Source organism: Muscardinus avellanarius, assembly GCF_963383645.1.
Source record: "Muscardinus avellanarius genome assembly, chromosome: 5".
NCBI lineage: Eukaryota > Metazoa > Chordata > Mammalia > Rodentia > Gliridae > Muscardinus > Muscardinus avellanarius.
In genome coordinates, this window is record NC_137790.1 from 8,236,174 (window position 1) to 8,260,748 (window position 24,575).

General features: G+C 41.0%; 1 protein-coding gene across 1 annotated transcript in view; it reads right to left on the minus strand.

The window, feature by feature from the left end:
- TTC3 (tetratricopeptide repeat domain 3) overlaps positions 1 to 24,575 on the minus strand; it is a gene marked incomplete at both ends in the record, with an annotated part of 107,285 nt that overhangs the window by 64,919 nt on the left and 17,791 nt on the right. Inside the window, 5 exons of the mRNA XM_080696452.1 lie at positions 5,868 to 5,925; positions 7,435 to 7,558; positions 8,346 to 8,391; positions 9,344 to 9,506; positions 17,067 to 17,121. Coding sequence (XP_080552578.1) covers positions 5,868 to 5,925; positions 7,435 to 7,558; positions 8,346 to 8,391; positions 9,344 to 9,506; positions 17,067 to 17,121 — 446 coding nt within the window. The remainder of the gene's footprint in view (positions 1 to 5,867; positions 5,926 to 7,434; positions 7,559 to 8,345; positions 8,392 to 9,343; positions 9,507 to 17,066; positions 17,122 to 24,575) is intronic.

Below are 24,575 nucleotides of genomic sequence, written 5' to 3' on the forward strand. Positions count from 1 at the left end.
CCTCAGCTACTTACTGGGGTTCTCAGCAAATCAGTGAGACCCTGTTTCCAACTATAGAATAAAAATTAGGGCTGGGAGTGTGACTCAGAGGTAGAATGCCCTGGGTTCCAACCCCAGGTCCACCAAAAAATAAAAAGGGCAGGCTGGAGCGAGTATCTACAGACCCTCCACACAAGCCAAGCCTTTATTGCACTTGCAAGAGTATAAACCACTGCCTCTTTGGGGATGGAAGTGATATGCTCAGCACTATAGAGAAGAGTCAGGATGGCAGGAGGGAGAGGGTGTACATGAGGGAAGGTTTGGAGAGAGCACAGAGAGAATCCTGGCCAACAAATAAAGAAGAAACAATGCTTAAGCTGGCTTTGGTGGCTTGAGAAAGGTAAGGGTTTTAAAAGGCAAAAGATATTCTAGCTTGATTTTTTTGTGTGGTCTTTGGTAAAATGACTCAACTGTAATCCTAGGACCTCAAGTTCTTCACTTGAACACAGAAGTTGGTGGGTGGGCATTATTTAAATTATTTATTAAAGTATACTGTCTTATAATAATGACCTAAAGTATTAATAAATCAAAAGAATGTATTCCAAGAAAATTTTATCCTCGAAGATGTTGCATATGCTGTTAGAATTACATTAGGTAAGACAACTAACTGAATTTCCCATTGTCTAGAAAGGAACTAATGTGCAAACCAAAGGGAAATACAAGCACTAAGTCGTTAGATACATGAAATTGGAGCCAGAGAGAAGACAGAACTATAGTTAGCATAAAACAGAAACAGTTGCTAGAAGCAAAGCCATTCAGAAGAAAAGAAAGGGACAAAAGATAGCAACAGGACATCACTAACGGAAGGGCAACGATCTCACCTCAGTAATCCTGCAAAATGCACTGTGTAAAAGCTTGAGATGAACAAAGCTGCATCTAACAACCTGAGCCATCAAGAAAGTCTGTATTTCCTTACACTCTATTTTTAATAGCAAAGAAGCATGTAATCCACTTGAGAAAGATATTCCTTAAAATACAGTATATAAAGAAGACCCAGAAATAAAACAGGAAAATATTTTCTTCTCTGGAAACCTTCCTTTCCTAATAATATCACATAAAGAGGTCCTGCTGTCTGTCTATGTATATGGAAAGTATATGCATTGAGCACACACAACAGGAATCAGTCTAAAAGGAGAGTGTGTGTGTGTGTGTGTGTGTGTGTGTGTGTGTGTTTCTGGGGATTGAACCCAGGGACACTAAACCTCTGAGCTCTACCCTCAGTTCTATTTTATTATTTTATTTTAAAACAGGGTCTAAGCCGGGCATGGTGGCGCACGCTTGTAATCCCCATGCTTGGGAGGCGGAGACAGGAGCATCGCGCTGGTTCGAAGCCAGCCTTGCTGGCTTAAGAGACCCTGTTTCCAAATAAAAATGTAAAAATAGGTCTGCGAGTGTAGCCCGGAGGTAGGAGGGCTTCCAGGAACCCCAGTACCACCAATAAACAAACAAACAAACAAACAGGGTCTAAGTTGCTGACACTGGCCATGAACCTACAATCCTCCCGTCCCAGCCTCCCGAGTACTGAGATTATAAGTGTGTGCCATCACACCTGATCTAAAGCATTTTTACGGTCTGAATATCTCTACTCCCCCAAGATTCATATGTTAAAAGTCTAAGCCAGGCATAGTAGTGCATGCCTGTGATCCCAGTCCTTGAGAGGCTGACATCGAAGGATTGTAGGTTCGAGGACAGCCGCAGCAACCTAGCTCCAAATAAGAAATAAAAAGAACTGGGGGCATCGCTAAGAGGAAGAATGCCCCTGGATTCAATCCCTAGTATTTCCCTCCACCATGTCTGTCTGTCTGTCTGTTTCTCTTTCTCTCTCTCTCTCTCTCTATCTCTCTCTCTCTCTCTCTCTCTCTCTCTCTCTCTCTCTCTCTCACACACACACACACACACACACACACACACACACACACACACACAAATGGGGCTGGGTATGTAGCTCAGAGGTAGAATACCCCTGGGTTCAATCCTTAGTACCACGCACAAAAACACACACAAAACAACCTAATCCCCAAGACATTTGGTATTAGGAGGTGGAACCTTCAGGTGATTAGCTCATGAGGTTTAGAGCCCTCATGATCAAGACTGGTGCTATTAAAAGAGGAGGTTCCAAAGAGATGCCTCTACCCTTCTACCATGTGAAGAATCAGCAAAAAGGCAGCCATGTAAGAACCAGAAAAGAGTGTGCATCAGACATTGAATCTGCTGGCACTATGATACTAGATTTCAAGCCTAAATAAGTATGAAAAATAAAAAAAACTATTGTTTATAAACAATCTTGTTTTGGAGCCAGGCATGATGGCACACGCTTATAATCCCAGCATTCAGGAGGCTGAGACCGAAGGATTGCAGTTCGTGGACAGCCTCAGCTACTTAGTGAGACCCTGTTTCTAAGTAAAGAATAAAAAATAGGGCAGGGGGGTATAGCTCAGAGGTTGAAAGCCTTTGGGTTCCATTAAAAAAAAAAATCCCGTTTTGAGCAGATATAAAATGGCAACGTAGAGGGAAACTGTTTCAGTCCCTCTGAGACTTGGCACTCAATCACTGTGAAGACTGCTTCTTTTTTTTTTCTTTTTGTGGTACTGGGGATGGAACCCAGGGGCATTCTACCTTTATGCTACACCCCAGCCCTATTTTTTTATTCTTTTATTTTTTTTTAAACAGGGTCTTACTGAGTTGTAAAGAGCTCACTAAGTAGCTAAGGCTGTCCGCGAACCCTGATACTTCTGTCTCAGCCTCCCGAATGCTGGGACTAGAAGCATGTGCCACCACGCCCGGCTGACTGCTCCTTGACAAGGGAAGAAAAACTGCAAAAATTCAACAAAACAAGACAACTGAAATGCGGCGGAATCAGAGCTAGAAAGAGCAGGGGAACATAAAGAGTTCCATGCATCTTACCTGGTGAACGGAGACCAGCAGCAGCGGTGGCACCATCTTGGCCAGGTCGTGCAGGGGATGGTGGCTGCCGGCATCTCGTTTCCCAGAGACCTCAAGCAAAGAAAGAGTGGATGATTGTGAAGCCCGTGAGTATAGACCATCATCTAAAGCAGCCAGCGTTTCACTCCACACTCGACATAGACCTGGCTACCAGATGGCCAGTCAGATCCTGTGGCTGTGGCCAAACCCACCTCTTTCTGCGTCCCGGAGCGGCACTCATCAAGACTGTAAAGATGTACCAGCTGGAGACTGCCATGCGCAGCCACAGAAACTTGTATGGCAAGGAAATAGACTCTCAGGGGTCTGAGACTTTACAAATCACCCCTGTGGAGGTAGGGGTGGAGGCTACTGCTGGACACAGCAGAAATGTGAATTAGCAGACCACACCCAGGGCTAAAGCATTAGGGCAGGAGGGACCTACAGTCCATAGTTCACCAAGGCCTTGTAGGGTCTCCAGGGATCAGCACAGAACATCCAGCCATGGTGTCTGGGGGGAAATAACACCAGCCACAGAGGTTGGAGGTCAGTGCCCTGCAATGTCATGGGCTCACAATCAGCAGAGCAGAAGTAGAGTTTGTGGCACACTAAATCTCAACCAGCAGGCTACAGGCTCTGAACAGAACATTATCATCTCTGGCCCTGTAGAGCACAGTGGCCTGCAGCCAATCAGAGAATCGTGTCTGTCTGCATTAAGAACTTTTAACTAGTAAAAGAGGTGCTGGGGGACAAACTCAAATTTTCATTTTATGAGTCAGATTGGTAGAGGCAAATATATACCCCCAGTATAGACTTTATTATAAAGAAATAACAGATAGAGACAGGACTTACACACAAAGAGGAAGAAGATGCCAAGACAACAGAAATATAAACCTGAGAGCTCTAAAAATATGAGAATGAGGAACAGCGAGGAAACAATAAACTCCCACAACTCAACAACAAGAGAGATCACCAATACTGATCTGCAGGAAATGCAAGAAGGAGAATTCCGAATTTTGATCTTCAATATGATGAAAGGCCTCAAAGATAGTGTACAGGAAATGAAGGAGGAAATTGAGGCTCTAAGAAAGAACCAGAAAGAGGTTTTGAGCGAAATGAAGGAGTCAATAAATGAATTAAAGACCACAATAAAAACCAACTCTAGCAGACTTAACCACATGGAAAACAGGGTAGCACTCTTAGAAGACAGTTCATTCAAAACTGAAAACACAGTCAACAATACACAGACATCATTACAACATCACAACCTAAACATCCAAGATAATATGGGACAATATGAAATGTCCTAACTTGTGGGAAAAAGACATTGAAGGTCTAGAAGCACAAACCAAGAGTATCAGAAACTCTTCAGAGAAATAATTTCAGATAATTTTTCCGCTTTTACAGTAGTTTTGTTACAGTAGTCTCAATAATAATACAAGCACCCATTCTCAAGACAGTGATAGTAAGCCAGGTATGGTGGTGCCCACCTATAATTCCAGTACTTGAGAGGCTGAAACAGGATTACAGGTTCACAGCTAGCCTCAGCTAATTATCGGTGCTCTGCAACTTAGTGAGACCCTGTTTCAAAATAAAGAATTAAAAATAGGGGTGTGGAGTGTAGCTCAAAGGAAAAATGCTCCTGGTTTCAATCCTCAGTACTGCAAAAAAAGAAGAGGAGGGTGATATTACCCCCAATAAGGTGAAAATCAGTTGTTAGATGAAAATAGTCTAACACTATATAAATCTACACACACACACACACACACACACACACACACACACATCAATGCACATACAGTACATAAACAGTTAAGCAGTATCCGTGGTATTAAAATTTTATAGGGAAACCCAGGCATGATGTCCCGTGCCTGTAATCCCAGTACTTCAGCAATTTTAGTGAGGCCCTGTTTCAAAATAAAAAAGTAAAATAGGGCTGGGGTGTAGCTCAAAGGTAGAATGTTCCTGAATTCAATGCCCAGCATAAAAAAAAAAATTATCGGGGAGCCAATTAGAAAAAAAAATGTCAAAAAAAAAAATAAATAAAAAGGATCCTTAGGGGAAGGGAAGGAAAAATCAACGGTTCAAAGGAAATTAAAGAGCAGAACAAAAGTGTTACATGTACTTCATTTTTCTTCCCATTCCTTTTATTCTATTTAAAAAATTAAATTTAAGCTGGTTGTGGCGGCGCCTGCTTATAAGCCCAGTACTTGGGTGGCTGAGGAAGATAAAAAGTTCAAAGCCAGCCTCAGCAAATTAGTGAGGCTCTCAGCACCTTAGCAAAACCTTGTTTCCAAATAAAAAGTAAAATAGGTCTGAGGGTATAGCCTGGAGGTAAAAGGCCCCTGGGTTCCATTCCATGTACCATCAAAAATAAATAAATAAATTTATTAAATAATATAAACAGACTGAGCATTGATTTCAAATACATATTCAGTGTTTTCCTAACAGAGAAGATTCTATTCTTCGTATGTGTGTCCTCAAAAAGTCCATACGTAAAGGCTTACACCCAGGGTGCCACCACTGGGAGGTGCTACGGAGCCTTTATGGATATAGGGCCTACTGAAGGTCTGTAGATCACCGGGGGACACACCTAAAGGGGACTTGAGACCCCAGGTCGGTTCTTCTCTTCCTTTGCTTCCTGGCTCAAGACATTAGCAGCTTACTCAGCCACATACTCCCTGCCATTTCTACACTGCCCTCAGCAGTACTGAGCAAAGCAGGTGTCACACCTTCATTCCTCCACAACTGTGAGCCAAGTTATATATCTCCATTATAGGAACAGAAAGCTACAGAAGCACTTAAAGTAAACAGAAAACATGTGAGGCTTGTACAAATTTTGGTCCATAAAAGTTTGGGCAACACCACCTTAACTCAGCAACAATTTATATAAGAAAAGAAATACTTACTTGATGGTAGATATTCAGGATGACAGTCACAGTCATCTCTCAAAGCCTCATCTGTCACCTGCCACAAAAATAAAACTAGTGAGACTTTCAAAAATAATACTGCTATGAAGAATCCAATAACTATATAATAGAACATGATAGCATTCACTCAAGCACCTAAAACATGCAGTTAGTTATTAAGTCTAAATGTATAAGTAAGCATACAAAATGATCATTACTAACCAGAGAACAAGATTAAAGAAAAACTGCTGAATGGCAATTCTATTTCTGACGCCCGGCATGATGGCCAACATGGCCAGTTTGACAATGTCTATAGTGAACTAATACCACTATTGTATCTTTACTCCACGCCTCCCCCTACCTGAATGCAGCCTCTTAGAGATTCTCAGTATTATCAACAAAAAGGCTATATACTGCATGTCAAAAAGGTTCCTTTCAGTGCCCAGCACCCACTCAATGCCAAACATCATGTTCCTTTTCTTTCTTCAATGCCGAAGAGAAACATAAATGTGGACTTAGTGATAGCTGCTGAGCTTTGTGCACAAGTAGAGGCAGAAAACAACTCAGACACACTCATCTGAGACACCTGACCAGAAAGCCAGGCTAGAGGCCTCTGATGAGGTTTCTGCTGAATACAGCCATGAGTCAAGGGCTGGGACCACTGCTGGCCAGGGCAACAGAAGCTGCAGATGTACCTGAGCAGAGGTAGGAAGGCACGCCTCCCAGGCCCCAGGCACAGCACAGACCAGGCAGTGCCACTGCGGTAGTGCCAGGCAGCCAAACAGACTGCAAAGGAAACAGGGATGAAAAGAAAAACCCGAAACACTGTGAGGGGACGGGGTTACCTGAACCTCAGACGCCTGCTACTAACTCTCAAGAGACTGTCTGAGAAATGTAAAACGAGGGCATAGGAACAGGACTATGTGGCAAAACAGAAAAAAATACGTTTTGAAAACATGTAAATGTGATTTCCGAAAGAAATTCTTAAATTCTGTAATTACCTTTATGTAGTTGTATGAGATATTCAGATTATTCACTAAAAAGAGAATCACAGCAGGGTGTGGTGGTGTACGCCTGTAATCCCAGGACTTGGGAGGCTAGGACAGGGGATCACAGGTTCAAGGCCAGCCTCAGCAATTTCGTAAGACCCTGTCTCAAACTAAAAAGTAAAATAGGACTGGAGGTGTAGCTCAGGCAGAATGTCCCTGTGTTCAATCCCCAGTACTACACAAAAAGGAGCTGGGTGTGGTGGCACACACCTGCACTTCCACCACTTGGGAGGCTGAGACAAAAGGATAAGGGTTTGAGGCCAAACCCAGGAATTCAGCAAGACCCTATTTCAAAATAAAAAAAGTTTGGTGGAATAGTTCAAAGGTAGAATGCTCTTGGGTTCAATTGCCAGTCCCTCCCCCAACTGCAAGAAAAGGAGAGAATCATTTTTTTCTATCGATAGGCAAAAAGGGTTCATAATATAGTCAAAATACTTAATTTTGACTATCACCAAAATATTGTGAAATTATGAGATTGCTTATATGTGAAATAATTTTAAATTTTTAACTGAGCTTACCCTTAGATTATGATTACCACCATTTGCCATTTTGTAGTTAGTTTTTCTGAAATATCTTTCTGTCTCCACAAAGTTAAGTGAAGTAATAAAAGCAGGTGCTGATAAACTCCTAGGTACATAGGCCCTAAGGAGATAAGAGAAATGATCATTTTATTCCTACTAATTAGTCAACATTTTAAAAAACGTTTCCTTCAAACAAACAAGTAGTAGCTATCAGGCTTTGTACCTTAAAAGCAAGATATTACTGCTTTGAAAAGATTCTCTACCCTTAAATTGGAGCTTCATGGACAAATAGTATTTAAAATTTGGTATTAAAATAAAAATAAATGAAGAGCAGTTCAAGATAAATAATCTGAGTTCTAATACAGTAACTGTCTCCCTCTTTTACATTTAAAAACTTCAATATCCTATACATTTAAGTAAGCACAGAAAAAAAGCTGACTCTATTTTAACTGCCAAATAAGCAAATGTAGAACTCTGGCTATTAAGCATTCTCAGGTCAATCTATAGCCTTTGAAAGACATCAGGAAGCTGGAGGTGGTGTCTCCAGGACAGAGGTAAAGGGCTCGAGGCACTGAGTGTGCCCCAGTTCTCTGCTTCTTGGATTCTCAAGACCAAACGGGCTCCACTCAAGTAGAGTAACATTTCACACCCCATTTCCACAGCTGAGGTTACTAATCTCCAAAATATACACATCCAAATGGTTCAGGATAACAATCAGCAAAATCTGACAACTCATAGGTCACTTGATCTTAAATTCCAGCACACACACAAATAAAAACCTCACTTCCTTCTACCCCCTAGTCTTACTAAGGTTGCTATTAGCCCCTAAAGGGACAAACACAAGTGATTCTTAAATTTATAGGGCGAAGCCATTCCAAGTAGCAGCTACTGACCTGATGTTAACTCACCTGCTTTCGTAAAAAGCTTTAAATGGGTTCTTATTTGGTGTTCGACCTATAAAAGTCAATCACACACACACACGCACAGTAATCAATGGCTTGGCAACACAGACTTCAAAAGATTTTCAAATTCCCTTTAAGATGATAGTTAAGAACATCAAATTTAGATAACTGAAGAACAAAGCTAAGCAGTTTTACAATTCTAGATGTCTGTAACTTCAGGATGGTGTCAGTAAACTGTTTTTACACCTTGTCTGATACTCCATTATAAGAAATCACTGACAAGATGACAGCAATACATAAATTTAAGTTGGAGATGGTACCTGTCTTCAAGGAGCTCACAATCTTAGTCATGATACATTGGATGACAGCATCTCCTAGTGAAACAGAACTGCTAAGCTCAGTTCCAGAGACACTAGCTACACAAAGAACTAAAAATGAAAAATAATAAACAGGAAAACTATATGCTGAAAGAATAGAATATGAAAATCTCAAGCACTGGAGAAAGAAAAATGACCACAGACAGAAAGTGGAGCTGAATGAAAATCTATGACTCCCAGACTGCATAGCCAACTTCTAATTTATTAATTCATGTGTATATGTATAGATGTTCCATATATTATGGAATTAGTTGCAAAATTGGTGCAAAAATATCAAGCAACTCTACTGAAGGGCCTTTTCTTTAAGAAACAAATTTAATAATGAAAAATTTAAAGCAATTTATTAAATTTAAAGCATTTATTTTCTTCAGAATTTCTGGAAATAATATATCTAGTGACTGTCTATTTTAAATAAAGAATACAAATCACTTATAAATTCTTTACAGGACCATAATATTTACAGTAATTCTACACAAAGAAATGGAAAGCTTCAGTAGCTTGATCAAGATACCATAACAAGTACATCACATGAGAACTGATTTGTGATCCTCTGTTCATCCAAGAAACCCACCTTCGAAAGTTTTAAAGGGAACTCGAGTTTAAGCAAAAGAATCTTAGGTGCAATACCTTGTAGGTCTTCTATTTGTTTTTGTAACTTTACATGCTGCTGAATTAGATCCTTGATTCCCTCAGGGTCATTTTTACAGAGTTTTTGAGCTTTTATGTTTGCTTGCAGGGCCCAGTCATATTCCCCCAGCATAGAAAGAGCAGCACAATAACGATAATGACCCTGTTCCGAAAAGATAAATTTAATTTTTTTCTCAAAAATATGCTTAAGTTAAAGAAAATAGATAAGGAAAAATATTTTGTTTGAGAATGGATTAGTTACTTAAAATGTTAGATTAGGCCCCTATCAATGAAAAATAAGTAAAAATGTTAATATTTCAGGAAATAAATTATCTAATGAGCTAAGTGAAAAAGTTATAAGTAGGCAAATAATTTTAACAATTAACTAGAGATCAACTATTTTTGCTTAAAAGATTGTTGTACCCCCAGCAAAGAATTCAACTTTTGTTATACTTTGCTAACACAGTACTGATACAGCATTTTGTGCCAAATAAAGTATAAAAGTCATTCATTGTAACTAAGTAATTTAATTTTTTCAAACTCTGTTAAGGCAATAACAGTTTCAAAGTTATAACACACCCTACACTTTGGAAATCAAAAGGTATTGTGCAGTCCCTGCAAGGAGCACAGGCAAAGGAGGATCTGTTGGCTCGCTCTGCCCTCCAGCCCTCTCTCAGCCTTTACTTATTTTATTCCAGGTGTAGTTCCTGGTCTTAAGAAAAAGCCCCCAAATCACTGATTTTGCTCTTAATTTCAATGATAAGGGTCTTCTGTTTTTGTTTTGTCTTATTTGGCATTTGCTACTGAACCAAAATCCATACTGGTTCCAAAATTTGGGAAATCTCTATCAAACTTGAACTTTTTAATTTTGAAAACAAATGTTACTCCACCTGGAGCTGACCCAACTATCCCCCTCCCTCCTTGCTACTCATAAATCAAGCTCTCATTTCAGGCACAGTGTCTTCACTCAGGCACTAGAGACGGTTCACTAGAAAGAGGCTAATGCCACGCTGAGAGACAGGCCAAGGAGCCTTGGTTGTATGACACCTTTCTCCTCTACTACACACTTCACAAAGAACATTCTGATTCAATAGACTCCGGGAGAAAACAGTAAAAAATAAGTGGCCCTTTTAAGAAAGATCAGTTTTTAACTACAGGAATCATGTGGCATGTGTTCTTATGGACCTGTGAGTTATACAGACTTGCAGCCAGACTGCTCATGCTTAGATCAAAGCACTAGATTCAGACTGCAGAAGCCCAGTTTCCTGATCAGCACTGGAGTTGTAAGCAGAGGAGATCTCTCAGATATGCTACAAAGTTAAAATCCATCCTTTAGACATTTATCCACTTCAAAGGTAAGATGACTGCATTAAAAAAATAAAACACAGCTAGACAAGGCAACGAGAGATCATAAACCATACCTGCTAGATTTGTAGAAGGCTTTCTCTCTCTCTCCCCACAAGGTCACTAATCTAATCTACCGAATCCTCTAAATTCTATGAACCCTAGTATAACTTCTGTTGGTTGAGAAAGAGGTTTATTTAGACCCCTTTGCTGGAGCTGAATGAAGCTCAAATTAAAAGTATCTTAGAATGTCTTGACCCAGTTACCACAGAAATTCTGTTCTTTGAAACTCTTGCTTCTATCACATATTTGGACCCTTCTATATTGTGTAGCACCGCTCACCTAGAGACCAACATCGCCTACTCCTCAGTCATGGGAGAATCGTCCATTCCTGCGCTCCATCCCAACAAAGGGCGGTAGGGTGAATGCACGGCTGTGACCCAGGAGACTGGCCAACAGAAATGTACCATTGCCATGGTCACTGTACTGACGAGGCACAGGTGGGAACAGGACTGGATCAGGATCAGCCTGGAGCATCCCTCAGGTGTGCCACACAGACAGTGAGAGGACTTCTCTTCTCACTGGAACTAGCAGGTATCAAGTGGTTTGGGGCTTCCACTACATGGTAAAGTCTTTTTAAAATGAAGCCCAAGAGCCTCTTGTGGCCAAGATGAATAAGAAGAAATGCATTTACCCTCCTACTTAAAACAAAGAGGCAAAAAATATGAGAGCCTGGTTTCCAAGAAACTGGACACAAAGCAACAAAACGGAGTGATCCTTGAGAAAAGAGAAATGTATAAAGTAAGGCCCAAGATGACCCCAGTTTACAGAGGAGAGAGAGTCTAAGCCTCCGCACTGAAGAAAGCAAGCCAGGCAGACAGCTTGAGTTCATGGCGCAGAGGACCAGAGAGGGCAGCGCTGCAGAGAGACTCCAGAGGGGGGTCCTTGGGTCTTCAGCTGAGTACTATCAGCAAGTACAAGTGAAGCAACTATCCCCGGCCAGGGAAAGAATTCACCCAGAACCAGGTAGAGCTGTTGTTCCCGGGCACAGTTAGTGGGGTATCAAGTACTCAAAAAGTTTTGCCTCAGCAGCCACTTGAGCCCACCTAACAACGCCTAAAACAATACTCCAAAGAAAGCAACTGTTTTTAAGTAACTTCACTGCATTCTAAGACAAAGCTCAAGAATATTTAGAAAAAACCCAAATATAGCCAGCTTGAAACAAAGTAACATTCATAATGTTTGGTTTCCAGTAAAAAAAGAAAGAAAAAAAACCCAAGCCAGGCCTGGTGGCAACACCCACATACAGCCTCAGCTACTTAGTGAAGCCCTCCACAACTTAATGAGACCCTATTTCAAAAATAAAGAATTAAAAATAGGGCTGGGGCTGGGCGTAGTGATGCACGCTTGTAATCCCTGTGCTTGGGAGGTGAAGACAGGAGGAGTGCACTGGTTTGAAGCCAGCCTCACTGGCTTAAGAGACCCTGTTTCCAAATAAAAATATAAAATAGGTCTGGGAGTGTAGCCCAGAGGTAGAAGGGTTTCCGGGAACCCCAGTACCACCAAAAAAAAAAAAAAAAAAATAGGGCTGGGGGTATAGCTCGGAGGTAGAATGCCCTTGGGTTCAATCCCCAGTACCACAAAAATAAATAAACAAATAAGGAAATAAATACCATATGCAAAGGAAAATATGCTCTATAATGAAGAGAAAACTGGAAACCCATAGATTACACAGTAGACAAGGACATGCAAGCAGTTACTATATATTCCACATGTTCTAGAAGCTAAAGGACAACATGAACTTAAACATCAGGATAAGAATTGCATAAAAAAGACCCAAATCTAGTTTCTAGAGATGAAAGTTAAAGAATTTAAGATGAAAAATATATTGAGTAGGATAAAAAAAAAAAGGCAGATTAGACATTGTAGAAAAAAAGATAAACAACCCTAAGGACACAGCAAAAGAACTTTATAAAATGAAAAAGAGCCAGGCATGGTGGCGCACTCTTATAACCCAGCACTTGGGAGGCTGAGACAGGAGGATTGTGCAGGTTGGAAGCCAGCCTCAGCTACTTAGTGAGACCCTCTTTCCAAATAAAAATATAAAATAGGTCTGGGAGTACAGCCCGAAGGTAGAAGGCCCCTGAGTTCCATCCCCAGTACCACCAAAATATTTTTTAAAAAAATTAAATTTAAAAATAAAATGAAAAAGAGAAAAGTGATTTTTTAAAAAGGGCTAAATATAAAACTGACAAACACAGAAGCATAGTTTGATATGCATAGCTCTAGATCTAATCAGGCATGAAGGTAACCCTGAGATTTTTCAGTTACATTAGTCAACAAACTCCCTTTTCTACCTAAGCCAGAACTGAGTAAAGTTTCTGTCATTTGTAAAAAAGTCTCAACAAACCCTTCAAAATCAAAAGTTTGAGAACATGTGTTGTTTTGTATCTTGTAAACTATACATGGAGAAATAACACACAGAAATGTCAAGAGATCTCTGTTGACTACACCATAAAAATCCTCCCTCTTTAAGGTACAATGACTTGTCTTCTCTAAAGCCTAAGAGTCTAAAGACAGGTGACATGGTACTAGTCTCCTCTATCTGAAAAGAAGGAAGCAGAAATAGCCACTCACACAAAAATCAAGAGTACCTACCTATAAAGGCTTATGTCTTAAAGGGACGATAAGCCTATAAAGGTTTGTCTTAGAGGAGAGGCGTATGTCTTAGAGACTCCACAAACTTGGATTCATACTTGGGTTCATAGTTGAAAATAAAACAATTTGATAAAAGTAAAGAATGCACCTTGCACTGTCTACTTTTGCTCTGGAAGCATAAACTATCCTTCATTAAGCATTCCTATCTAGTAAAATAAAAGCAAAATAGCCTGCTTACAAAGTTAACAAATTTTTAAACTATTTAACTAGTGGCTGTTTTTAAAATATCTACATAGCTGGCAATGATGGTGCACACTTTTAATCCCAGTACTTGGGAGGCTGAGACAGAAGGATCATAGGTTCAAGGCCAGCCTCAGCAACTTGTGAAACCCTCTACAACTTAGTAAGACCCTGTCTCAAAATAATAAATAGGTCTAGGGGGGTATAGCTTGGGGGGAAAATGCCCCTGGGTTCAATCCCCAGTACCACAAAAAGTAAAATAAAATAAAATTCTACATGAATATTTTGTCAAGTATATGATACCTCATAAAATATCCAAACTAAAAACATGAATACTTCTGAATTTGAGAAACTATGCTAGTAACACTCTTCAAAGTCTTCAAAATAAATCAGAAAGTTCTAGTCTTTTTAAAATTTATAATAGATCATTTGCAAGAGTATCTCTGGAAAACCAGTATCATGGTCTGGATTTCTGCACTTGGAATTATAGTATTCAATTATTCTATAAGTGTTTATAGAGAACCTGCCAAATGTCAGGTTCAGTAATCAACAGAAACCATTGCAAGCAAAAGAATGACTCACGAAAACGGCAACAAACTGACCGCCCTTAAACACTGTCTTTTACTTGCAATGACACCGTGCAAAAGTCATTTACCTCTGTGGGATATTTTAAAATTATTCTAAAATTTGGATATGGAGATTCATCTATGGAATTTCACAATCTACAGAGGACTAGAGGAATGGTACACATCTAGGCCACCTGAATCATAACTCTAAGGGGAAAGGCAAAAAGAAAATCTATCTTATAAAAAGATCCCCAGGCTGACTTTACCCATTAAACTTATACCCTTCTGTATTTTTTTTTTTTATCATTTGCTAGATACTATAAAGAAAAAGCTCATTAAAAAAAAAAAAAAAAAAAAAAACACAAGCCAGGCGTGATGGCGCACGCTTGTAATCCCCGTGCTTGGGAGGTGGAGACAGGAGGATCATGCAGGTTTGAAGCCAGCCTCGCTGGCTTGAGACCCTGTTTCCCAATAAAATAATAAAAAATAGGTCTGGGAGTGTAGCTCGGAGGTAGAAGGGTTCCACCCCCAGTACCACCAAAAAAAACAAAAACAAAAAACACCACTGAACAAAATGAACTCCTAAAATTAATCTAATGAAACCTATTTACAAAGCAGTAATGGAAGTAATGGATGAGATTAAATTCTCTAAGGCCCTGAACTGCTGAGTCTACTTCTGGTTTATACACACACACACACACACACACACACACACACACACACACACATATATCACATATATATAATGTAAAATATATAATGTTAAATATATATATATAATGTGAAATTAAGAAGTGTGAAACATATGTGTCTTCCCATATCTTAAGTTCTACTTTTTAAATTTTTGAATATTTTTATGATTTAGGAAAACAGATTATGTAACAAAATGCCCAGAATGTGGGGATTTAACCCAGGAGCCTACTACCTCTAAAGTACACTCCCAGCCCTTTTTAATTTTTTAATTTGAAACAGGGTCTCGCTAGGTTGCTGAGAATATTGCTACATTGCTGAGGCTATCCTCGAACCTGCAGGATTACAGGAGTGCACCACCACTCCTGCCTCAATTCCCTTCTAGTAAGTAAATAAAATGATGCAGATATGGCTGCAATCTCCTCCCTCCGTCCCTAAGAAGCAAATACTAGGAGTTTGACAGGTATTCCTCCAGCCTGTGTTACACTTTTGATTTTTTCATTTAGATTCTATAAACCTATAAATGTTGATATGCTAATCAACACACTTCACCTGCAACCTAATATTTGCCTATACTTTTCCTGAGTGCCTTCTATAAGCCCGGAAGTTTATCAAACCAAACAGACCAAAGAACCTTTTCTTGCAGAGCACACATTACACTGGAATATTTAAAAAACAATATAACACATAGTATAAAAAGTACGTTGAATAATATGATAAATGCCAAGAGGAGAAAAAAAGTAAAGCAGGACAAAAGGACAGGAAATGTCTAGATGAGTGGCGTTTTAATCAGTCAGGCACAGTTTCACTGAAATAAAGATGCTGTGTAAAGAATGGAAGCTAGCTGATGCTCAGGGAAGCACTGGAGGCACGGGGACGAGCACGCAGAGGCTCAGCCTGGCGCGTCTGAAGAACAGCGAGGAGGCCACAGCCCAGTTCAGAATGAGCAAGGAGCAGGCGGCAGGAGTGAGGCTGGAGGAGCAGTGCTCAAGACGGGGACAGACAACTGGATTTCAGCATAACTGATCAAGTACAAATAACCACATTCATCCACTGCTTTATCAATGGACACTTAAGTAGTTAGGCTCTCTGTGGTTAGAACAATGCTACAATGATTAATTTTATCCATTTTTCCATGTGCACATAAGATACACACAGGTGTAACTGAGTGATCATAAAGGTACACACGTGACATTGAGTAAAGACGGGGTAGCCACATCACGGCGTTCTCCCGGTTGGTCTTCTTCATCAGTTTATGGAGGGATCCTACCACTACACACTCAGGACCCTCAGTCACTTTAATTTTTGTCAATTTGAAGGACCTAAATAGTATAACATTATTTCCTCAGGGGCAGCTGGGCCTCTCTTCTGGAGCGCCTATACTCCACTCTACTGCTTCCACGTTTCTACCTTTGGACCAATCCCCAACTTTAATTACTAGAAAACAGAACACGGTTTTCATTTCTACTAGCTTTCAGGATTGTTCTTCTGTGAAATGCTTATTTGTTTCATTGGCCCGTTTTCTACTGGGTTTCTTACTGTTTTACAAGTTCTCTGCATATTCTTGGTATGAATCCTGTCAGTTAAACTTATTATCTATGGGACAAACACTCTCACCGTAGTCTCCTATTTCATTCATGTCTTTTGGTGTAGACAGGTCTTTAAGTACGATAGTCAACTGTACAAACATGGGTCTTTTTTCCCAATGCTGATTTTGTGCACTGTGTGTCTTGAGGGTGTGGCCCAGTAGTAGAGTGAATGCAGGTAAGAGGCTAAGGGCGGGAGGAAGGGAAGGAGGGAGGGAGAGGGGAAATCCTTTCTTACCTCAAAGTTAAGACAGACTACCCTTCCTTTCAGGTTTTTAGTTGCATTTCTCACATTTAAGCACATCTATCGATATATACAGATTTTTAACTCACAATTGCTACAGTACCCTCTGGCCCCTGCTCAGAGAGGTGTACATATATGCACACCCACACGCTCGCGCGCGCGCACGCACACACACACACACACACACACACACACACAGCCTCTCATAGCTGCCACTCAGGGGCATGCTGATAGTGGGAATAAAGACTCCCTTTCCTTTTCTTGAGCTTTGCATAATTTTAACCAGCATTTTTACATACATTATACATCCCATAAACTGATTTTTCAAAGTTACATGGTATTATTTGCTCAATTTTTTGAGCAAATACCAAAAAAAAATTACAGAAGAAATCTACCTTTGGCCAAGTGTTCTTCAGAATAATGGCTCTTTTTCCATCACCAAGCGCATTTCTGAAAAGAAAAAGAAAAAATAGGATATTTAAATATTTTCATTCTTTTATTATAAAAGTATTACATACTGCATATCTCTTTGTATATTCTGAATTTTCCATGTATCTAGTAAAAATAATTTTTAAAATCCATATAATATACGCCCATTATAGGAAATTTGGAAAATACAGAAAAGTAAAGCAGAGGGAAAAAGTCACCCAGAGTCAGAATCACAACTACCCAGGAATAAGTACTTTGAACATTTCTAGAGTATTTCCTACATGTATCTTATCAACAGTTTATCTATGCTTAAATTATCTATTTCTATGCTCTAATTCTGCTTGTCAACAAGACTTTTAATCTCCAAAATCATAACTCCCAGGTCGTTCACACAACACGATAGCTAAGCTATACTGAACAGACAGGACACTGGGACACGAGATCAGCGGCAAGTGCAACTCGACTGCTAATTCTCAGTGGGCACCACTAACTTCTCTGGGCCCAGCTTCTCAAGTGTAAAGTAAGGAGAATGATACTGTTCTAGAAGTTCTGAGGTAGACACTAAGTTAAGAAACTGTATTAGAAAGTGTAGAGTGTAAATTATCAAGTCCTAATAGATCCATGCCCATCTCTCAGGTCTCGGATTCCTTATTTTCAACAACCTCCTCTTATTCACCAACTCAGCCACCTACCATGAGAGTCGATAGGTCTCAGCACCATGCTACACTGTTCAAATGCTTAACCCCGCAGATCTTCCTAGAACCTCACTTATTCCATCTTACTATATCTTTGTTTGTTTGTTTGTTTGTTTTGGTGGTACTGGGGTTCCTGGAAGCCCTTCTACCTCCGGGCTACACTCCCAGACCTATTTTATACTTTTTTATTTTGGGAAACAGGGTCTCTTGAGCCAGCAAGACTGGCTCCGAACCAGTGCGATCCTCCTGCCTCCGCCTCCCAAGCGCGGGGATGACAAGCGTGCACCACCGCGCCCGGCTCCATCTTACCATTTCAATGACTTTCTATTATCTTCTCAGGGAGTCCAACTCAGTGACTCTCCCACTGTCTTTTTTTTACTACTTCTAGCTTAAAATTCACTGATTTATCCTTTCATATTCACATGAGTATTAATTCATTACTTTTAAAGAGATTCGTGGGGGGGTCCTGGGGGTGGAGCCCAGGGACTTTTCTACCTCTGGGCTATACTCCCAGACCTATTTTCTTTCTATTTTATTTGGAAACAGGGTCTCCCTAAGTTGCCGAGAGCCTCACTCAGTAGCTGAGGCTGGCTTTGAATCTGTGCGATCCTCCTGTCTCAGCCTCCCAAGCGCGGGGATTACAATCGTGCACCACCACGCCCGGCTAAAGAGATTCTAATGAAGAACAAAATTAGGGAACCAATCTAGCTATCAATTCCTACCAGAAGGCTATATACCAAAAAAAAAAAAAAAAAAAAGAAAGAAAGAAAAAAGGCTATGCTAAGATAGACAACTTGAAGCTGGGCATGGTGGCGCACACTTTTAATTCCAGCATTTAGGAGGCTGAGATTGAGATTGGAGGATCGTGGTTCACGACAGCCTCCGCTACTTAGTGAGGCCCTCCACAACTCAGTGAGACCCTGTTTCAAAATAAATAATAAAAAAAAACTGGGCAGGGGGTGTAGCTTGGAGGTCAAATGCCTTAGGGTTCCATCCCCAGACCCACAAAAAAAAGACAACTTGACCAACAGGAAGAAATTCTACATTCAAGCATCTGATTTATGACAAAAGTGGTACTACAATGCACAAAGAAAATATACTCTTAATAAATGGTCTGGGCCAAGTGGACATTCATATGAATTTTGAAACCTACTTCACACTAAATACAAAAATCAATTTAAAATGCCTGCAACCCAAAACCTTGTGGGGAAAATGTAAGACGCTTTGATGGCTTTAGAGTAGGCAAAGATTATAAACAACACACACAAAAAAACCCACTTTAAGGGGGAAAACTGAAACTCAACTATATATATAATTTTTTTTTTTTTTTTTTGCAGGTTTGGGGATGGAACCCAGGGGCATTTGACCTCCGAGTTACAACCCCTGCCCTATTTATTTATTTATTTATTAACAGGGTCTAAGTTGCAGAGGGCCTCACTCCTCCGGTCTCAGCCTCCCAAATGCTGGGATTACAAGCGTGCACCACCACGCCCAGCTTGAAACTCGACTATATTAAAGTTAGTACCTTTTGGTAAAAACATGGAGAGTGAAAAGGCAAGCCGCCGAGGGTGGGAAGATATTGCAGCACATATGTCTGCCTGAGGACTGAACACAGAGCAAAGAAAAACCAGACCAGAAAAAAAAAAAAAAAAAAAAAAAAAAAAGCTCCTACAAGTGAATACGACAGCCAAGAAATAGCAAAAAAAAAAAAAAAAAAAAAAAAAAAAATTGGCGCTTTATAAAAGGGAGTATGTAAATTGTCAGTATGCTTATAAAAGATACTCAAATGTCCTAAAGAAAAATTACAGACATGCAAATTAAAAGTGCAGTGCTATGCCACTAGAAATCCACCAGAATGTCTAAAATGAAAGGCAAAATAATGAGTGCTGGAGAAGACGTGGAACCGAAAGACCCATACACTGCTGGTGAGACTGAGATGATAAAAATCACAGAAAAACCCAAACGGAAGCACACTTCTGTCCCCACAAGTCCACTTCCTGGTGCGCTTAACAGAAATGGATAGTCACTTACAATACTGTTTGTAAAAGCCAAGTGCCAGAAACTACCAAAATGCCCATCGACAGAATGGATAAAATGTGGCATATCCATGCATAGATGAACACGGGACAATTACGTGCAATACTATAGATGTCGAGAACGATGCTGAACACCAAACACAGCAGGACTGATAGCACATGCTTCCATGCAGATTGTACACATACAGGCAAAACTAACTTAGGAAAGTCAGAACAGCAGGTACCCTGGGGAGGAGCTGGGCAGTGGCCGGAAGGAGGAACACAGCGCACTTCTGGGGCACTACAGCTCATGTGGGTGGTTTCAGTTGTTTGATTTCTAAAAATTCAACTTACACACTTATGATCTGTACACTTCTCAGTATGTGTATGAGTTTTCTTTTTTAAAGATTAAAAGGAAAAACTATCATTTTTTTTGTACTGGGGATTGAACCCAGAGGCATTCTACCCCCAAGCTACCCCTCCAACCTGATTTTATGTCTTATAAAAACATAAGACAGGGTCTTACTAGGTTGCTGAGAGTCACTACGTTGTCAAGGCTGGCTTTGAACCTGCAGCCCTTCCATCACAGCCTCCCAAATACTGGGATTACAAGCAAGCACCGCCCACGCCCAGCTAAGACTTTCTTCTGCTGGAGAGTATCTGGTTTGATCTTTGAACCACAGTAGCCACCTGGCATCCTGAGGTGACAGTCATATTCTGAGGCTGGAAAAAGCCCAGGTCTCTGATGACACTAAATATGCCACCTCTGAACCACCTTCTTCTGAGCTTGTCGATTCAGGCTGTTTTCTTCACTTTCTTTCTTTTGGGTACTAGGGACTGAACCCAGAGGCGTTCTACCTCTAAGCTATACCCCAGCCCCATTTTGTTTTATTTGAAAACAGGGTCTCACTAAGTTTCTGAGAGCCTTGCTATGTTGCCAAGACTGGCTTTGAACCTGTGAGATCCTCCTGTCTCAGCCCCCAAGTACTGGGATTATATGCCACCATGCCAGGCTTTCTTCACTATTTAAGCCAGCTGGATCAGTTTGTTAGCTACAGCCAAAAACATGACCCTTCTTGGGCTCCATCCCCTCCCCTCGAGGACCTCTGGAAGTTGCCTCTGCTCCCTCACCCTCCTTCTGTTCTGAGCTGCCCATTCACAGGTCTACTAAACGATGTCCATGCTGCCAAATCCAAATTCCACTATAACTGGCTTCCACTCTGCTGGCCACTCTCAATTCCATGACAGCACCCTAACAGTTTTCTGCTTATCTCTCTTGTCTTCTGGGCAGATGCATTCTGCATTCTTCTCGGACTGGCTATTACCTATCTGTGTTACTCAAGGTGCAACCCTGGTTCCCCTTCCAGTCCCAGTCCATGCTCTTCCTAGTCCACTGGGTCTCAACCCTGCCTACACATCAGTATTACTGGGGGAGAGTCTCGAGGCTCAATCCCCACAGCTTTGCCCAAGATCAATCACACCAGGACCTCTGGGATGGTTGGTCTGCCTGCAGAGTTCAAGTGATTCCATCACAGTACAAGTGGCCACCTATATCCCTAAGGACTCTCACCACTATCTACAACTTCAGATCACCTAGCTGACTATCCCCAACATGTCCCTGCCCTTGAGTCCCAGACCCACAGAACTCCCTTCTCATTGTCGACGGGGATTTTTCACAGGCACTTCAAAGTCAGCTTCTGCCTCCTACAAATGCGCTCCTCTTTCAGTGACTGACCAATGTCAACAGGTGGGCCTAGAATCCATGAAGTTGCTTAAGTCAGAAATCTCAGACCAGTTCTGATCACTGCCTCCCCACCTCTACACACGCACATCCCAATGCCAAATCACAAACAAAACCGCCTCTAAAATACCCGGAATTCCTTCACTTTCTCATTTCCACTATTACCCTGCTCCAAGACACCATCTATGGAACCCTACAATAGCCTCCCAGCCCACTTCCACACTGCCACCTCCCATCCTTTCTCCTCACAGGAGGTCCTGTTTTAAAATACTAAGCATGTGTCTCCTTTCAGCTTTAGTATTTTTTTTTTCTTGCAGTACTGGGGATTGAACCCAGGTCCATTCTACCTCTGAGCTACACCCCTCCCAGCCTTACTTTTGTTTTGAAACAGGGTCTAAGTTGCTGAGGCTGGCTGTGAACCTGCTAACTTACTGTCTCAGCCTCTGAAGTACTGGGATTATGGGTGTGTGAAACCATGCCCTGCTTAGATCCTTCAATATCTTTTCACCTCTCTTAAGGCCAACCGCCTATAAGGTCTAACCCCTGACCAGTTCTCCCTCTCCTCTGGATTCAGGCCATTTGCCCTCTTATCAGTTCTGTAATCACCCCCCGCCCAAGCCTTCACACGGCTGGACCACTGTCTAGAACATAGGGACTCTGTTTTTGCTAATTTCTATTGGCTATAAAAAGAACCCCAAAAGTATTTGCCGAATCAGGGGTGAATGTTATATAACATATAATGCTTTAACCGTAGCGGTATTGTTGTATCTACAATACCAATTATTATAAATATCTCAACGTTTACTAATAGATGAATGAACATTAGGACCAGTGTATCTTCATGTTTACTGGCATGTGGCTTCATCAGACTATGAAGCAAAGGGCACAGAGTGAACTGTACGGTGCTGTTGCTCCTCCAAACCCCAGGGCCCAGGTCAAAGCGCTCCAGTGACTCGACTGGCTTTTCACAGCAGCGATACCTGCACAAAACACCCGTGAACAGAGGAGACCATGCAGGTGCTTACTCCTGAAAACTGTAACATGGGGAGTACTGAGTAAGAGCAAGAACCACATTCTGGCCCAGGTGTTCCAATTTAGTCTATTACATGGGAAAACGTGCTTATTTCTCTAGCCACCCCCCAAACCTACTGCCTCATATACAGTATGCTAATTTCCCCCTAAAATGTTAGCAAAGAATGCCTATTCCCTTTCTTCTGGCTTTCACGCAGCTTTGCTAATTACTCCTCAACTCTTCTCTACCGCTAACTTCTCCCAGAGGATGAATCTTACTTTTCTACTGACCGAGTGGGCAGGGCACTAAGCATGTGGCTTAGCCTATTCTTTTTCTAACTCTGAGGATCTTAAAACACAGAACACCAGACTCCCTTTTCTGGGCTTAAAATTCACAAGACCTTGGCTTCCCAGTTCTGCTATTGTGTGTGAGCTACCTACCAACAAGCTATCAGACATAGGCTGGATGCGAGGGAGGGCCCTACCGTGGAAGGTGACCTGATCAACGGTCTTCTTGCATCCCTCCAATGATTCTGGACTTGGATGGGAAGGAGATGCTAGCTGGCTCAGGCCACAACATGTAAGCTGCAAAAACTTAGCAAGCCATCAAAGGCTTGTTTTCCTTCTACTACAAATCATTTTCAGGGTCTTACCAGATAAAGAAACAAAGAACTTTTTCCCAAGTTTCTTAATCTTATTACTGAACTACACGACAAGTGTAATGTTACTCACTATCAAAAATACAGCAATAGCTATCAACAATAAACATACAGATACATTTGAGGCGGTGGTGGGAAAGACTAGACTGAACCCAGGGCATCTTTTTTTTTTGTGTGTGGTACTGGGGTTCCTGGAAGCCCTTCTACCTCCGGGCTACATTCCCAGACCTATTTTATATATATTTTTATTTGGAAACAGGGTCTCTTAAACCAGCATGGCTGGCTTCGAACCTGCGTAGTCCTCCTGTCTCCGCCTCCCAAACGCGGGATTACAAGCGTGAGCCACCACGCCCAGCCCAACCCAGGGCATCTGACCTCCACTTGACACCCTTCTTATTTTTTTTTTATTTTGAAAGAGGGTCTCCCTAAATTGCTGACAGCCTTGCAAAGTTGCCAGAGTTGGCCTCAAACCTTTGATCCTCCTGTCTCAGCCTCCCAAATACTGGGATTATAGGTGTGTGCCGCCACGCCTGGCTAACATGTACATTTTAAATCAAAAGTAAGTGTCTGGATTTAAAATCACTTATGCTCTCTAAATAAACAGAGGAAATGCATCAGGAATTTATCCTCTAGATACACTTGCAACTGTATATAGGACACAAATAAAAGAATAATTACTACAGAGCTGTAATTTTTTTTTTTTTTTTGCCTTACTGAGAATGGAACCCAGGGACATTCTACCCCAAGCTATACCCCCCAGTGCTACTTTTTTATTCTTTACTTTGAAACAAGGTCTCACTGAGTTGCAAAGGACCTCACTAAGTAGCTGAGGCTGTCCAGGAACCCAGATCCTCCTGTCTCAGCCTCCGGAATGCTGGGCTTACAAGCATACAGCAAAACTGAAAACAACCTAGACCATAATAAAACAAATCTATACTAATTATAGGTAAAATAATTTATATACAAATACAGCTATATACTAATGGACTACTTAAATAATCCATTCAGTAAAATACTATGTAGCCCAAGTGGTGTGAGTGGGGGGAACTAGTAGGTAGATCTCTCTGTATAGACAGGCAACAAAAGCTAAGATTTAGATATAAAAATGCCATACTGTAGCATGTATACTATGTTCCCACTCATTTTTTTAAACACCCACACCCCTGTCATGTTACATTGAATAAAATGAAATTGCCTATACCTTGTCTTACAAACATGATAATTTTGTTTGGTCTTTTTACAGGTGTAAGACATTTATAGAAATACAGAAGGATCTGAAGAGAGGGACTAATGAATAGGTCTAAGTGGGGCAAAAGTTTTCAGCATGCCCCCCCTTTTTTTTTTCTCCTTTTTG